The 13,590-nt window shown below is 39.2% G+C and overlaps 1 protein-coding gene across 1 annotated transcript in view; it reads left to right on the forward strand.

Moving 5' to 3' along the window:
- The window catches only part of Dgki (diacylglycerol kinase, iota), a 421,640-nt gene that overhangs the window by 264,820 nt on the left and 143,230 nt on the right, over positions 1-13,590 (forward strand). Inside the window, 4 exon segments of the mRNA XM_013505028.1 lie at positions 4,894-4,949; positions 5,942-6,004; positions 8,072-8,145; positions 9,762-9,873. Coding sequence (XP_013360482.1) covers positions 4,894-4,949; positions 5,942-6,004; positions 8,072-8,145; positions 9,762-9,873 — 305 coding nt within the window.

Here is a 13,590-nt window from a genome sequence, read left to right on the forward strand (position 1 = left end):
CTAGTTTTCCCTGGTAGTATCTCATCAAAGGCAGCCTGGGCTACAATTAGTTGAACATGTCAGCAGTTTTTAACCAGCCCTTATGTGTTTTAAAGGAACCTTATGCACTTTAGGTAATAGTACCTAAGATTACAAAGGCTCTTTTATGTTATCATTAATAATTCACATTGTGTGTTTTCAGAGATACAAATAAACATGCTGACTTTTCAACTATTTCTTCATTTTGATGTAATATGGTTTTCTGACTTAAAAAGGAAAACACATAGGATTTCTTACCTTTTGTTCCATATACTGGGTTTAGAAAAATATGTGTAATGCTTTTGACATGGCTCTGCATAGCTATGTTTTCTGGCTCCATTTGTGTTATCCCAGGGAACAGTGTTTTGTTTTTTTTTAACCTGAGAGATTTCAGCCATAAATTTTGACCAGTAGGCTTCACATGCTCATATGTTGAGGATATCCAGATGTTGACTTTAACTTATAATAAATGTATGTTAATTAATGAAATACTAAATCTCTGAGGAGGTAAACTTGTACATGTTTCATGAGCATTTTTTCTTGATGTTGTATTATTTGGGATCTTAAAGAACTTGATGGTGGGTGGAGCCCTATGGCAAGAGAGTAACATGCTTAGGATCCTTCGGATTCCGTAGCTGTATTCTTTCCAAGGGGGATAACTGTAAGGGACAGAGGGATGGGGTTTTTGTGTGCAGGCTTGGTACAGAAACATAAGGGAAATTGTGTTCACAGCTGAGCAGTCTTTGAGGCCCCTTGCAACACTCACAGTCACTGAGTATGCTTTTGGCAGCTTACGCAGAAACTATATGACTGTGACTCAGACATCTTGCGCTTCTTCTTTTTTTGAAGACATGTTTGTTAGGAAAGCTATAAGATTAGCTCAGTGAAAACGATCTGTAGGGCCATTAAGGGCCAATCAAGGGGGAAAGGGAATAAGAACTTAGTCTGACAGGAAGAGGAAATGAATAAGTCATTTTTATCAAATCCTCCTAAGACCTACAGGATGATGGCTGGGCTGAAATAAATATTTAAAAGTGACATAAAGCTAAATCCGTAAGAAATCACAGACAAAAGCATGGTTTTAGGATTCCATAATTTTTTTTTCTCTTCAGTATAGGAGATTGAACCCAGGGCTTTCACAGTGAACCATATCCCCAGGCCCCTTTCCATTTTTTATTTCGAGATATGGTCTCACTACATTGCCGAGCTTGGGTTGCACTCGCAATCCTCCTCCCTCAACTTCCCAGAATGCTGAGGTTACGGATGTGCACCACCATGTCTGGCTAGGCTCTCCATTCTTTTGACACGTATTGTTCTGTACATAAGCCTGGGGTTAATATATTTAATCAGTGGAATGGATTATACTGAGAGTTCCATTCTCATCATAAGTGGATTACATCCAGAGCCAACTCATTTAGATGATTTAGATAATAAGATTTATGAAGTTTCAGCTAATGAGATTTAGATGAGATTTTTGGATTTCGAGTTGATGTTGTAATGAGAAGAGACCTTTGGGGACCTTGGATGGAGTAAATACATTTTCATATAGGAGTGACATGAGTCATGAAGACCAGGGGATAGACAGTGGCAGGTAGAATTTTGGCTGTAATGATGATCATCTCTCATTATGCCTGTGGTTATTTACCTGATGTAGTAGAAGGACTGTGTAGATGTAATGAAAGCGAACATATCCGCTGCTTTTAAGATAGGAAGGGAATCCTGGACTATCTGGATAGGCCCAAGGAAATAACCTGAGCCCTTTGAAAGAAGTAGAAGGCAGAGTCAGAGTGCTGGGAGTTAACATGCAGTTGCTGGGTGATAGGGGAATGCAGATGGCCTCTCAAACCAATGAGGAGCCCTACCCCGCAGCCAGCAAGGAAAGAGAACTTCACTTCTGCAACCACAAGGACATGGAGTCTGCCGACCACCTGGACCAGCTGGGAAGTGAATCTTTACCGGAGACTTTCATAAGGTCCTGCAGTATGGTACCATGATTTGGGCCTCGTAAGACCCTGAGCATAGGTTCCAGGAGAGGCCGGTGGAGAATGTTGCCCTAGGGGACTTTAAGAAGATGAATGCGTGTTGTTTTAAGTAGTTAAGTTTATCGCAATTTGTTATAGGAGGAATTGGAAACTGTTATTCTGCAGTCAGACCGTCAGCAGAATGGTGGCATACACAAACACAGCGAGTGTGTGCATCCTGCCATTCACACTCTTTCTGTGGATGAGGAGGATGGGCAACTTAGGAATAAGAACAATAAATCTTGGCTTCTTCCACTGCCAAGTCATGAGGTGTGTTGATATGCTGAGCATTGTTAGCCTTTTTTGAGAGTAGCTTTTCATGCTTACCTCATACCAGCTAACAGACACACTTGCTGGAGGAGTGGGAGCCCTTAAGCTTTCACTGACTCTTTCCCAATTCTTTGTCCTTACTCCCTTTTCCATTGTAGTTGAGGTCCACACTCTTGGTCCTCCTTAAAAACACATCAACTCTTATACACACAGAGGCACAACCAACCAAACAATGCCTTCCTCTGCACAGCCAATGCGGAGTGGCCGGTCATTGTTTGTGCAGGAGGCCCTTTACTTTCTGATGGCCTGGCCTCTGCATGAAGTGGGCAAGCTCTGTCACTGAGCAGTGACATCTCCCTTCGCTTCAGCTGACATTTCTTCCTTATTGGGATATTTTTCTTGGAATAAGGTAGATGTAAAAATAGGCAAAAGATCCAATTGCCAAGGCAAGCTTACTCTAGGATTCATCGAATATAATAGATAGGTTTCTCATCCTGAAACGAATAGGGTTTCCCTCACAACCTTTCCGTCTAGGCCAAGGCATATGCACAAGTCCCCTACCTCTTTTATGTCTTTCTGACATCTCTTTGAATGGTAGATGTTTCAATAGATCTGTTTTTAAAAGTTTATTAATCTCAATGAAATTTATTCACTACATTACATCGGAGGTGACTGTTTTTGTCAAATGCATGAATGAAATCACCAAAAACACAGTTTGTTTCTTAAATTTAACTTTTTAGAGATCTTAGAGGAAGTACTCTCTTTTGATAGAAAAAGCTATTCCTTAAAAAGAGTTTTCAATTTTTCAAGTCTTATAGGAAAACTTCATAGTGATGTGAATATTTCCCAAACCATACATTAGAAAATATGCCAATGTTAATAGTTGATTTATGATTCAGTTAATAGCTGTGGGCATCAATGCTCTGAAAAAGTTCCAGGCCAGATTTTTGCTGCCATTTGCCATTGCTCAAAAACTTGCCTCATCGCTGGACCCGATTTTTTTTTTTTTTTTTTTTTTTTAATTACAGCCCATATACTTGAGATAAATTGCATAGCAAAAAAGATTTTCATTTTACTTCTGGCCTCCTAAAGCAAGAAAGTTACTGGAACTGAAAATGAAAACGGAGCCTGGCCAAATCTGACTCTAAAAACGTCGAAAACAGCATATCGTTTAGCACCCGCGTTCACCCGGATGGAATCCTAGACTGTAAAAATGTTCGGCTCTGGGGCCAAGAACGGGAGGAGGGCCAAGACAGGCAGGAGCAGTTAATGCCATCCTTCCTTTTGTTTACTGTACCGTATACAGCGACCTTTTGTTTCATTTTGTTTCTAGGGTTAGAGTACTTCTGATGGTAGTATGGAGTTTAGGAAAGCTTTGAAATACAAAAACTATTTACAGACAAAGATAGCTCTCAAAAGCCAATCTTTCCAATTCTCCCTTCTCTAATGTTTAGTTTGCACTTTTTTTTGAAAACCCAATTTCTACGTCATGTGCTATTATTATGCTCCAATCGTCGTTAAAATAATCTAGTAACCATTGATCCAGGGTTACTTTCTGAGGTCCTGTATGTTTTGCTTGGCCATGTTTTTGAATTATTTGCTACTCTTCTTCTTTTAGATAGCTTTTGGGGATTGTCATTGATGGTCAGGGTGTGGACTTGTTGAGTTTCAGTGGGGTAGACAACTGTGTACAGAAATGACTGGGGGAAGACTTAGTTTAAGAAGGGATTTACTATACTGGATAAAACAGCAGAAGGCTAAATTTAGACAGGAAGTTCTTTTGGAAAATTGTGGAATTTTATTAGAAAGAAATGTGAGGAAACACTTCATTTAGGGTTTGTATAATTCCTTTAATTCATGTGAAAACTCTCTGATATAGATTCTTGTTTCATCTTTTTGGGTCTTTACATAATAAATAGGAGCAAATTTAAAATCAAATCATTTTTTAGCCACAGCCTTTCCTGTAATATGCCAAGTCCGTTTGGCAGGCCATCTGTGTGTGTGTGTGTGTGTGTGTGTGTGTGTGTGTGTGTGTTTTCCACTGAAATAAATTATTTCTTCCAAGGCATGTCACAACCAAGAGAGCAGATGGTAGCTCTGAGTTTTTGCAAAATGTTAAAGCAAATTCTTCCTTAATTTTGTCCAAATTTCCTGTATCCAGTTACATTTGGAGCTGCATGCCTCAGGGTCATAGGAAAATAATACATCTCCACCTCCTATCTCTGTTTTAAAAAACAGTGCAAAGTGGCTTAAATTTCAGTAAGTCTCACCTTGAATAAGAATGACCTGGAGAGCTCATGACACTGCCTTTCCTAGATGCCCACACAAACTCTGACATTCAGTGGATCTAGGTGGGGCTTAGTGGGTTTATTTCTGACAAGCTCCCAGTTACATTCAGTGCTGCCAATTTAGAAGTGAATTATTGTAGCGCTGGACAGCTGTACCAGTAGCAACCGACCTGGAGTAAGGAAAGATGATAACAGAACCATGGGGTGTGCTAGATCTACAGGGTAGTTGGGTGGGGATGCAATGTGCTGATCTTTAAAGAGCTCTCTAGAACAAGACTTCCTCTTCTTTTTCACAGAAGCAAATCCAGAGAAATTCAATAGTCGTTTTCGAAATAAAATGTTCTATGCCGGGGTAAGTATACATCTTTTGTTTTATAATTATTATATATTATTTAATGCTGACTCATTGAGTAATGGACACTGTATGTTTAAAGACAGTAACATATACATCACGCATTTATATTTATGTTTATATACTGTTTAATGTCTTCATTTAAGAATGAAAGTAAGGGTGTGTTTTTTAAATTAGTAGTTGGGGTGATGACGCTTAGCATCTTTGAATTTTTAAAGCCCACATTCCATGTTTTACAAGAGTGGATAATATTCAAAAAATGTTTTAAAAAACAAACATGAAAGCCAGTATAGGGAGGGTGACTTTGGGTAGACTGAAAAAAGTGTGGAGAGTCTTAGATTAGAGTGTAGTTCTCGCTGGGGTTATAGCTCAGCGGCACAAGTGCCTGCCTGGCAAGTGCAAGGTCCTGAGTTTGATTCCCAGTACCAAAGAAAGAAAATGTAGTTCTCCCTAGGGCATGTCCTGTCACACGGACATTCCGACGGGAAAGTGGCAGAACGTGGGAAGGTTTTCATGGAAGTATGTATGGATGAGAGGGACCTCCTTCTTTTCTTCCTTAGAGACATCCCTATAGGTAGAGATGGGGGGAAAGGCATTAAGTATTGGTTAAAAGCACGGTTTAAATTGATACCATTGGCTGGAGGGAGAAAATAAAAGGATGTAAAGCGGACAGTTCTAGTGGCAAGTTAAGGATTATTTCAGCATCTAATGGGTGCAAGGGTAGCAAGGGAGGAGAGTCAGAATAAATTGACCCTTGGGGTTATCCACATCCTCATGCTTTTTCTGTGATCTTAAATTTTATTATCTATTGTGCTTTGAAAACAAAGATTTCCGTTTTGATAGCCATTGCCCTACCTTCGTTTTTTCCTGAGAAAAAGGAGCACTGGATTACATATTTTTGCATAACCTGAAACTAGCTGTAGTATGGAAGCAAAGAGTTGATAAAACCATGTAATTTGGAATATCTTTTTTTCTTATTTCCTGTGGTATAGGCAGCTTTTTCTGATTTCCTACAGAGAAGTTCTAGAGATCTATCCAAACATGTTAAAGTTGTTGTAAGTATTGGACATAATCAATTCATTTTGTTTGCGTGTAAATATGAATATCACAAAAATAAGCTCTCAGGGACCAGTTTTTATAGAGGTTAATCCCTGGACTGCATATAGTTTAGAAGACATTTAGTGTGGTTCATTCAACCAATATTCATGAATACTTGCCGTGTGTTGCCTCTGCCTTTGCTGGGTATAAAATTACATAGAAAGACTAGTTTTAATACTGAAGAAATAGTTCAACATCGCTTGCAATTATTGTATCACTTGAATGTAAAATGTGTATATTAGACCAAGAAAGCACAAAACAATTTAAGAATCCTGCATATAGTACTATTTGCTTTACTCTCTGCATTTTTCTTGTTATTATTTGATTTACTAATAGTGAACTTGTAGACGGGAATGTATTTTGCATGTGAATGTTTTTCTTTGCATGTGCTTGAAGGGAGAAACGTTGACAAGAATATCCTAAAGAATATTGCAGTTTAATGCAGTATTTGGGTTTAAAAATCTTTGATAAAATCCTACATATTGTGAGGTGCACATCTTTATATTATTTGGTGAACTCCAAGAACCACTGACTTGTTTCCCAGGAGGAAAGACTAGAAAGTTTAAGAAATGAATTCTATTCTAAATACAGTAACTTTTATTATAGCATTTTTCTGTAATGCAGCAGCATTGCTGGTAATTATTGCATCACATTCTATTTTTTTTTAAAATTTAGTTGCTTCCAACCCTCCACTTTACTAATTTAAAATGTCTAAATGTTTTCTTCATTGGCATTATCATCCACGAACTCATCTGAAGTCATTAAATACATTGGCACATTTTATGTTTGCTTAGTAGTTGAGCGTATCTAAAAACACTTTCAGTCACTATCTAGAATCTGATTCCTAAGTTATATTGGAAAATATTTTATTTAGGACTGCATGATTGCCTCGAAACAATTTTTTTGAGAGTACTCATGAAAAATAGGTGGCCGGGAAAAGAATGTGGGTGTCTAGAAATAAGCTTGACTAGTGCAAAGTCACGTATGATTTTGTTTGAAACTCTAAAGAAATCTTTAGAAGTTTGTAGGTGTGGGGAGAATGTTTTACTCCCTTTTCCAAAAACAAGGTAACAAGGGACTTCTGGGACAAAGGTGTGAGGAAGCAGACAGCATAGCAGGCTTTGTACCTTTGAGAGCGAGAGGACTGCACTCCTGGCTAGAGTTTTCCTCTTTTGATATTTGGGGCCAATGATAAAGGAGAAAGGGAGTGGAAAGCTTTTCTATGATGAGTCAGAGGATGTCCGTGCCGAGAATGCAATTCCTGGTCCAGAGAGCTGCAAGCAAAGGTACTGAGGCCATACTGGTGGGGGCCCTTGAAACCAGGGTCATGTACAAACTCCAGCAAAAGTTTCATCTCAGAAGTCCAATCCAAGGCTGTAAAAGACTGAATTTGTAAGAACACATCACTTCTGTTGTCTTGTGTTTTCTTGGTCTATACTTATCAGCACATTTTATTTACATTTATGTGACGTTATTAACTATTTATACGTAGAGCAATAACCTCATGCCATGGCAAGAATAAAATGCTCTATTACGATACTGTTTTCTAATAAATACCTTTTCTAAAACTTGCTGTATACACATTGTTTAAATAGTGTTTAAAACACTCTGATTAATGTTTTCAAAATAAAAAGTATTTCCCAAAAGCAAAGAACATAAATTCATGACTTGTTTGAGTTAGATGGTTGTAGTGGTGAATGCTGCCGAAGTTTCATTCTTTTTAAGCATGTTTTAGTGTTCATATGATACACCTAAATATCTAATAATAATGTAAGGTTAAGCATGACAGTATTTCCTTGATTGCCGGAAGAAAGCAAAAACTGTTTGGGTTAAGGCACCGAGAGCTGGGTCTAGGCCAGGTATCAGCATCGTGCTTGCAGTCCTGTTAACGGACATCAACCAAGCAGAGCGAAGCAGCGCAGGGTAGCAGAACGCAGCGCATTCTATCAGCCCGCTGTCCATGGTCCCTGTTATAGACTTGTGACTGCTTCCAAACTCTCGCCTTTCTGCTCTCACTGTTGCAGTGTGATGGAACAGATCTCACCCCAAAGATTCAGGAACTGAAGTTCCAGTGTATAGTATTTTTAAATATACCCAGGTAAGCTCTGTTCGTATTGTTTCTGTGCTTTGATGTGAACTCTGACTTGAGCCTATCTGCTTTCCAAATGGAAACATTTCAGGTATAACCAGTGAAAAATCAGTTCTCTTCATGAGCTGGTAGAGGTTTCCAGCTCTGAAGACTTATTGTCCTCTTTGGTTTATTATGTGCTTGCTATGGGAGGTAGTTGCGTGTGTGATATGGAGTTCAAGGTCTGAACTCACCCAGCCTTAAGAAATCCACTCACTTCTCTCGATAGGAACATCTTCATTTAATTTTCAGTTACTGCCTTTCTTTACCTCACTCCTCTGCCTCTAAGAATGATAGATGTGGATAAATAAATGCCTGCTAGCAGTTCTCCCAAAGCTGTTGGGGAACCATCCTGACCTTTGGATCTCATTGCTGGATGATTGCTTTGAAAAAAACAGCATCAATTAGAGTAGCATTTTGTAGCCAGCGTGTCAGCTCTCTTTATATTATTATGTTCTTCAGGAATGTTTTCTAAGTCTCAAATAATAATGTTAACTTGGTGGCATAAAATTAGATTCTAGAAACAGAAGTCAAGCTTTTGGAAGGAATGGTCCTATCATCCTTGTTACTTGCACTAAACAGTGTAGGCAGAAAATATACAATTAAAGTCTACTTACACTGGCTTTGATTGAAATGAGGGTCCTATGTAAATTTATGTATTGGAAAACATGTCACAGCCTCCCAAGTGTTCTTTTTTTTTTGGTTTTCTTCTAGTACCGGGAATCGAACTCATGACCTTGTGCTTGCCAGGCAGGCGCTGTGCCTCTGAGCTAAATCCCCAGCCCCCCTCCCGAGTGTTCTTGACATGGCTCAGTAGAGTTAGTCAGTGTTATTCCATGATACCAGAGGCATCTTCAGTTTAGTTTCAGTGGACGGCCTAGATTCACACAAAACATTGCCAATTAGGGTTTTTAATTTGTTTCTATTTCTAGTCTCCTCTTCTTTTTATTTTTCGTATTTCTCCTTCTTTACTTCTGTATTCTCCTCCCTCTGCTTTTCTGATTTCATTTCCCCTTCCTTTTATCATTTCATATCTTCATGCCTTCTCCATTTCTTTCTTCTTCCCTTCTCCTCTCCCATGGATACTTCTCAGTTGTTTGTATGGTGGTCAGTGTTGGCCACCTGGGTTGTCTCTTTTTTACCTGCATGAATGTCTTCCTTCCAGACTAAATTCTGAAACCATCTAAGAACAATTTACACTATATCGTAGAAGACAGACATCAATGAATTCTACAGTGAGAAATGCTGGCAAATAATGAATTAGGGAGAATTTGGGTACTACGGGGTGCTTTTCCCATTTTCACAGGTTGATATTTTGGAAAGGGAAAGTTCATTTTCCCTTCTGTTGAAAGGCATGTATCAAGAGCAGAAGATGCTTCTTGTATTAGTAAACACTGGGTCTATCAATTGTTTTTCTTTAAATTTACTTTTAAACTGATACCGGAAATTATTTAAACTACATAATTATGAGATACAGGGTGAGGTTTTGCTACAGATATGAATTTACTTAACTATCACCTGATTTCTAGTGATCATCCTGAGGAGAACAGAGTCTATTTCATTGTGTTTTTAACCTTGCCTTGCAGATATTGTGCTGGCACAATGCCGTGGGGAAACCCAGGAGATCACCACGACTTTGAGCCGCAGCGTCACGATGACGGCTATATTGAAGTCATCGGATTCACGATGGCCTCTCTGGTGAGCAGTGTTACTATTTTACTGAAAAAAAAATGTATTTAGGTCACAGTTAGAGTTTACTCCACCAGATTTTGGTATGACTTTCTCTCCTGCGTTATCAATTTAAAACTTTATATAGGATAGAATTGCTCGGGAAAAGCGCCTTGCAAAGTCACCCTGTCACTCTGAAAACTGATGTATTTGTTTGAGGTTAAAAAATAAATGAGTAGCATTTGAAAATTTTTTCAATTCATTTTCTACCGAAATAAAAAGTTTTCATGCTGATTTTTTAAGCAAGCATTGTGCCATAGATATGTGATACTTTTTGGTTTACTGAGATCTTGAATGCATAACTAGGTAAAAATGAAACTGGTTATTTGCATTCAATTTCATCATTCTTCCTTATGAGGAGATGGACATATCCATTGCCATAAAATACCCATATATAGAAGCATTATCGTGACCTTATTGAGTATTTAGTTACTGATATTGGGAATACTATGTATTTCAAATTTATTTTGTTGTATTAAAAATAAATTTATAATGACAATATTTTCAAGCAGGTTTTAGCCACTCATTCCCACTTATTTTTCAATGAGGAGGGAGCTAATTAAAAAAATTTTTTTGTATAAGTCAGGTTACACTATCAGTAAAGCAAATCATTACAAAGCATATTTGTAATCTTTCGTTGGTACTTGCTTTGTGTTACACTTTATGCATAAAAGCAAGAAGATTGTATTCTAAAGCAACCCAAATAGCTCTCATTTTACTCTTTTGATCAATTACAAATGACCCTTCCCCATTCACCTCAAATTAGTAGGTCAGCAGAGTAACCAAGATGATTGTGGCAGGAATCTCTGTCACTTGAATTGGTGATGTTCCTTGTTAAATTTAGCATCCCTGGGATGGAGTGGCTGTTGTGATGTGGAAGACTGGCCTTGACTTCCTTTCAGGGTTGAGCTCATATACTGCTCTTGCTCTTTATGCTTATAGCTGGGAAGGCAGCAGAGAGTCAACAGGATAAAGTTCAGAAATGATTTGTATAAGGAAGAGCTATTGAAGTGACAAAGCCATGCTAATATATAATGGAAAAGCCCCAAAAGTGTTCCTGTGTGCTCTATTCATTCATTTATTCCAACAAACATTGCTTGAGTGGTTACCATCTACCAGAGCTCCCTACTTCTGACTGGGTGGCAGAAGGCTGTCAGGAATTGTCTCAAGGACAAATGATCCCTTAGGACTGGAAGCCAAGGAGAAATCAGACACTTCCCATTTGCTTGCTCTTAGGATCAAAACTTATTTAGTCTTAACCAAAGTTCTCTCTGGTTCTTCAGCCTTTCCCACTTGCATCTTTGCTTTCTTGCTCGAATAGCTCACTGTCAAGCATAGCTTTGATCACCCTTTGCTTCTTTTCCACCCAAGGGCCATTGCACAGGCTTTGTTTATCAGCTTATTTTCTCTGACTTCTTGGTCTGTATCTGGGTCAAGTTCTTTGTCTAATCTTCTTTTGGTTTTGGTGGTCTTGTCAACAACTGTATAATTAATATCTAAACAGGAGAGATATGAACAGTAATTAGAGGAGACTTTAATAGAGGAACTCTTTACTCATAGTGTGCTAGGTTTATGAGAAACAGCAATTCCTGAGCTGTTGACACAGAGACAAGGAAGTGGTCACCTATAACAGAAAGGGAACCACTCAGAAAGTGCCATCCAGTCGGAGTCATATCAGCTAAGAGGAAACTCCCATCCTGGCTAAGCAGGCAGGAAGAGAGCATGCATGTAAACACAGTCTCTTTACTCTCCAGATTTCTGGGGCTGCCTGCCTCTGGAGAAGCCCTCACTGGGAGTCTCTGCTGCATTCCAAGCAAGGTGACCTTACAGGGCAGAAAATAGATGAGGCGGGGCTGTAGGGTCCACTGGGAATGGCACATGGTGGACATCATTGAGTGGGACGCAGTAGGGAGCCTGAGGCGTACAGGGTGCAGTTCGTAAATATGACTGATGGAATAAATTTTCCCAGAAGAATGGAGCATGGCATTCTGGGGAAAAAAAATGGAGACTTGCAAATACTATGGGAAATCACAGCCCTCTGTGGGAACCATATCCTGTGCAGTTTTGTGCAGGATAAATGTAGGTGACAAGTAGACATGTGCCGGGTAGTACTGAGTTACTGGGTAAAGGCCAAGTCATAGGGTACGCTGTGGAATTTATCTAGGAGGTTTCACTGTATTTAGTGTCACTAGGGAGCTAGCGCAATGTTTCTTAAGTAAATATTTTTAATGAGAAGACAAAATAGTATAATCAGCCTCCAACTATCATGACTCTACTATTAAAACGATTCTCATGAAAAAAAAAAAAAAAAACCTTATATTTGTCCCTACCTGAGAGGTCTTTTCTCATTTCATTTTAGAGCAAATTCCAGACATTATGTTATTTTACCCATAAATATTTTTGAGTGTGTTTTTAAAGAATAGTTTTCTTTTATATTTTCAGAATAACGAGTTGGTTCACTAGCGTTTTCTGATAATGAGTGATTTTAAAATGGCCATCAATTTTCGGACACTTACAAAGAATTTAGATGTGTGGCTCTTCCTCTTGGGTCTAGTGAGACAATTCGAGTTCAGTGGAAGTAACACACTGCAGCCTGTGAGACTGGGGCATCAAAACCAACACAGTGTGTGGGAAACTTGGGCAATAGTGATGGTCTCTAATGAATAGGAATATTGGAAATTCACAGTAGTATTTCCATTTGTCTGCTTTCTTTCATTCGCTGTCAGTTACACATATTTTTTTGGTACCAGGAATCGAACTCAGAACCTTGCACTTGCCATGCAGGTGCTTGTACCGCTGGGCTATATCCCCAGCACCAGTTATAAATATTTATTGGGTCCACAAATACTTACAGAATCCGTAAATGGTGTGCCGCTAGGTAAGAAAGTAGCCCAAAGAAAAGCTTTGGTCTCAAGGTGCGCCCAACCTATGGTTGACGGGTGGACACCAAGAAGTAAAGAAGTCCTCACAGGCTAAGAGTAAATTCTAGAAGAAAGGTATATGTGAGAATAGAAGAACTGAGAGCAGAAGGGTGCTTAGGGAGTGGGCAATCAGCAAAGATTGCAGAAGAAGCTGGAGTCTGGAGGAGTGCAATGGCCTGGTGGTCATTCCCATCAGAGAACCGGCTTGCGAGCATGCCTGCTAGGAGGGCCGCTAGTGGTGGCTCTGAGTGACTATTTGTGCAGTGAATAAAGACACACGTGGAGAAAGAAAGCCCTGTAAAGCTGTGGATGATGTTGCAGGAAGTGGAGAGCTGCGGTCAGACTTGTCTTTAGAAAGATTGCCTACATATCTGTGTCAGAGACAACAGAGTCTTGGAAGGATGTTAGATAAATCAATATCTTGGTACCAGTGTCCAGGTGAAAAACATGAGCAGATCTGGAATCCCAAAGAAGGAAGGGATTGGTGGATTCAGGAGAGATTCTGGGATGTAGTCACTCACTGGCAGGGCCGAGGAGGAGGGCGTAAATCAATCTTGGGGGGCTGGCAGAGGCGAGTAGGCAAGGGGGGTATTAAAGTATGTAAAAGAAAATAGTGCCAAAGAAATGAGCTCTGTTTTATGCGTGTTAGACTTAAAATCCCTGTAAGCCATCTCATTGTAGAAACTGGCAATTTGAATGCATTTAGAGCTCAGGAGGTGTATCTAGTTTGGTGAGACAGTTCTGGGAGGTCTGTTAAGTCCTTCTC

The sequence above is a fragment of the Chinchilla lanigera genome, unplaced genomic scaffold (assembly GCF_000276665.1).
Source record: "Chinchilla lanigera isolate Chin_1 unplaced genomic scaffold, ChiLan1.0 scaffold00093, whole genome shotgun sequence".
In the NCBI taxonomy this organism is placed as follows: Eukaryota; Metazoa; Chordata; class Mammalia; order Rodentia; family Chinchillidae; genus Chinchilla; species Chinchilla lanigera.